The sequence below is a fragment of the Sylvia atricapilla genome, chromosome 16 (genome assembly GCF_009819655.1).
Source record: "Sylvia atricapilla isolate bSylAtr1 chromosome 16, bSylAtr1.pri, whole genome shotgun sequence".
Taxonomy (NCBI): domain Eukaryota; kingdom Metazoa; phylum Chordata; class Aves; order Passeriformes; family Sylviidae; genus Sylvia; species Sylvia atricapilla.
The window spans coordinates 14,470,209-14,473,968 of NC_089155.1; the positions used below are offsets into that span (position 1 = coordinate 14,470,209).

A 3,760-nucleotide genomic window follows, 5' to 3' on the forward strand; every position below is an offset into this window, starting at 1 on the left:
TCAAGAAAAGCAGAGCGGTTCCTTCAGTAGAAAACATGTTTTGCTTAAAGCGACACTAGAAATAAGCAACAAATTCGGGATTTGTCCTGCAGGCCACCGCTGGTTGTGTGGGATGTACAGGAGCAAATTCAAGGCCACTTGCACTGAACCCCCCCTTTGTGCTCAGCTCTCAGAGCACGGGCACTAAAGGACATTCTTTCCTCGGGCACTGGGAATCTGCATCTAAAAACTTCACACTTCAATTGGGCCTAACAGGAAAATGGAAAATGCTGACTAAGAGCTGATCTTCTGCCCAATTCCCTGCACGGAACCAGCCTGAGGCTGCTCACCCCTCTCAGCCCTTCCAGCAGGGAGGGAGCCAGCCGGGAGCTGCGGCTGTCCCAGCACAGGCAGAGCCCTGGATCCCCCCAGAGCAGAGTCCTGGCCACCTACAAACCTCCTCCTCCTCCTCCTGTGGCACCCCTCACTCGCCTGTCTGTGCCCCAGCAAAGCCTCTCCTCAGAGGATCCGCCTGCAGCCTTTAGGGACGTGTCCCAGGAGGGAAGGGACGGGAAGGGGGTGGCTCCTGAGCCTCTCACCTGCTTGGGTCTCACGGGAGCTTCCTGAGCGAAATTACCGAGCTCCAACAGAATTGCTACTTTCTCATGTTTATTCCTGTCAACTACAAACATAAGAAATGCTGAATCATAGAGAATAGAAACTCTGTAAAGAAAAAAAAAAAAAAAAACCAAACACAAACAAAACCTCATTTCAGGCTTCCTGCCTTACTTTTTTCTTCCTCCCTCCCACTTCAGGCTCGGCGTTATTTGCCAAGGATTGGTCATGGTTTGGATAGCACATCTTGCTCTACACGTTCAAAACAGCATGAAGTGCAGAAAAAAACCCAACACAAACACCTCCTCCCCAAACAACACCCAAGCAGCAGCTAAAGCAGGTGATTAGAGGAAATAAAATGAGGCAACAAGAACTGGCCAAGGCTTCCAGCTCTGCTCTTTGCTGAGTTTCTCTTGGGGGTTTGGGGTTGGTTTTGGTTATTGGTTTTGGTTTGGTTTTTTTTTTTTTTTTCCTTTCACTCAGAGAAAGCTAAAAGAGCAACAAAAGTCCCTATCCCTGATCACAGCATCGAGCCAGAATCAGCTGGAATTTGAGCCCTGTGTTTCATCTAACTTTAAACATGCCTTCAAAATAAAACAAGCTACTTTTTTTTTTTTTTAACCTAGTCATAAAGTTTATTAAAATTGTTCATTAATGCTTCAAATGTAGCAAGAATGCATAGATCCCAAAATATACATATGTATTTTCTTATAGAAATAGATTATTCTTTATAATAAAAAAAACTGTAGGAACATCTTTAACAGATTACTCAATCCATGACTGACAGTTACACGAGATTGCATCATGTACACAGCATTCCCAGCCATGCTTAAAGGATTGCATCACTTTGCCCTTGCTCTCCTGTCGCTCCGTTTTAAATAACCCGGCTCCCAGCAGAGGCGGCCCGGGCCGGGGGCTGTCCGCGGGCTGGCCCCGCTCCCGCCCCGGCCCCGCGCAGCCCCCGCGCCGCGGCCGAGCCTCCGCCAACATGTCGGTAAAGACCAAAAATAAAACAAAAAACAAAACAAAACAAAAATAAATCCAAAACCAAGAACAGCACGAATTGAAACGCACGGCGCCCGCTCGCCCCCCTGGGCCCGGCGTGCGGAGCGGGGGAAGCCCGAGGCGCCCGTCAGCAGCGCGGCGAGGAGGCCAGCAGCGGCTCGGGCAGCTGTTTGAACAAGTTCCTGAGGGTGCTCAGCTCCCGGGAGAGCTGCTCCACTTTCTTCTGCAGCCGCTCGTTCTCGGCCGTCAGTTCCAAGACTTTGTGCTGCGTCTCCAGGTTGCGCATTTTGGCTTTGTCGCGGCTCTTGCGCACCGCGATGTTGTTCCTCTCCCGGCGCAGCTTGTACTCGTCGCTGTGCTTGTCCACGCACTTCTTGGGCTTGTTCTTGCCCGCCGGGGCGGCGGAGTAGCCCCCGCCGGCGGCGGCCGACTTGGAGGACTCGGAGGGGTTGGGGGTGCCGGGGGGGCTGGACGAGGACGATGTGGACAGGTTCCCGCTGCTGCCGCTCGGCACCGACTGGTAACCCAGGTAGGAGCGCACGGTGCTGCCGTAGGGCGAGGACATGCCCCCCGGTCCCGGCCCCGCGCCCCCTTCTTCCTTACGGGGCCCTTTGCAAGAGTCCAGGGTCTCGAAGACCGGCTCCACTTTGGTTTCCACGATCTGGGGCGGGAAGCAGCCCGGCAGCGCCGCCGGCTTGTGGCTCTGGCCGGCGCACGGGTGGCCGTGCCGGGCGAGGCTGATGTAGGTGTAGTCGGGCTTCTTGCCGCCGCCGCTGCCTTTATAGTCCTCGGCGAAGAGATCGGAAAGGAAATCTTGGCCGGCGCCGCTGCCGCACGGAGGCTCAAAGTTGCCCCCTGCTGCTGCCGCGGGAGGCGGCGGCTGCGACGCCAAAGGCTCCAGGTACGGGCTGAAGTCGATGGCCCGCTCGTGGTCCCCGACGGTGAGCTCGGTCATGGAGCGGCCCCCGGCCGCCCGCGGGTGCAGCTTGTTGAGAGCAGCCAGACAGTCCGCCTCGTAATAGAAATTAGCCACTTCCATGGATTTAAAGGCGGGCGGCTGGATGGGGAGGCATGCTGCGTCCCAGGCCACCAGGCGTTGCATGAAAGCAAAGGGGGATGCGGGGAGGAGGAGACGACGCGGGGGCCCCCCCGGCACAGGGTCCAGCTGCCGCCGTCGGGGTGGGGGGCTCCAGAGCCTGCCGCGGGCTCTGGCCTGGGCACGGCCCCGGCCGGACCGGATCAGTCCCTGCGGCGCGCCGGGGCTTCACCGCTCCGGCAGCTGCGGCGGGGGCTGCAGCGTCTCCTCCGGACCATCTGGTTCTGGGGCCCGCGTCCTAAAGTCTCTGACTTAGGAAAGTTCCTTCGCTCGGTTATTTATAGGGGCGGTGGATCCCATAGCAACGGGCGCGTCACCGCCTGGCCGCCTGCCACTCCGCACGCTCGGCGCTGCCGCTGCCGGCCCCGGAGGAGGCTCCCGGGGCTGCCGTGCCCGCGGGCCGCCCACAGCCGAGCGGCCGGGGCCCCGGGGCGGGGCGGGCTGCGGGCCCGCAGGTGCGGGGCTGGGGCTGCCAGCGGCACCGGGGGCTGCGGGAGCTCCGGGAGATGTCACCGGTGTCCCGTGCCCACCGCAGTGCCCGGGGCTGCCAGCGGCACTGGGAGCTCCGGGAGATGCCACCGCCCCTGCCCCGTGCCCACCGCAGTGCCCGGGGCTGCCAGCGGCACCGGGAGCTCCGGGAGATGCCACCGGTGCCCCGTGCCCACCGCAGTGCCCGGGGCTGCCAGCGGCACCGGGGGCTCCGGGAGATGCCACCGCCCCTGCCCCGTGCCCACCGCAGTGCCCGGGGCTGCCAGCGGCACCGGGGGCTGCGGGAGATGTCACCTCTGCTCCGTGCCCACCGCAGTGCCCGGGGCTGCCAGCGGCACCGGGGGCTCCGGGAGATGCCATCGCCCCTGCCCCGTGCCCAGCGCAGTGCCCGGGGCTGGCAGAGGCACCGGGAGCTCCGGGAGATGCCACCGGTGCCCCGTGCCCACCGCAGTGCCCGGGGCTGCCAGCGGCACCGGGGGCTGCGGGAGATGTCATCGCCCCTGCCCCGTGCCCAGCGCAGTGCCCGGGGCTGCCAGCGCCGCGCGGGGTTGGGCACCGATCGCTGCGATGGTTCCG

General features: G+C 61.4%; 1 protein-coding gene across 1 annotated transcript; it reads right to left on the reverse strand.

The window, feature by feature from the left end:
• Positions 1-1,199: 1,199 nt before the first annotated feature.
• Positions 1,200-2,934, reverse strand: CEBPB (CCAAT enhancer binding protein beta). The gene has a single exon (XM_066331001.1). It carries the CDS (start codon positions 2,699-2,701, stop codon positions 1,727-1,729), a length of 975 nt encoding a protein of 324 aa, XP_066187098.1. The 5' UTR covers positions 2,702-2,934; the 3' UTR covers positions 1,200-1,726.
• Between the last annotated feature and the right edge of the window lie 826 nt (positions 2,935-3,760).

Excerpts from the sequence above, each read along its gene's own strand:
- CEBPB (XM_066331001.1), bottom strand. The coding sequence starts at position 2,701 with ATGCAACGCCTGGTGGCCTGGGACGCAGCATGCCTCCCCATCCAGCCG.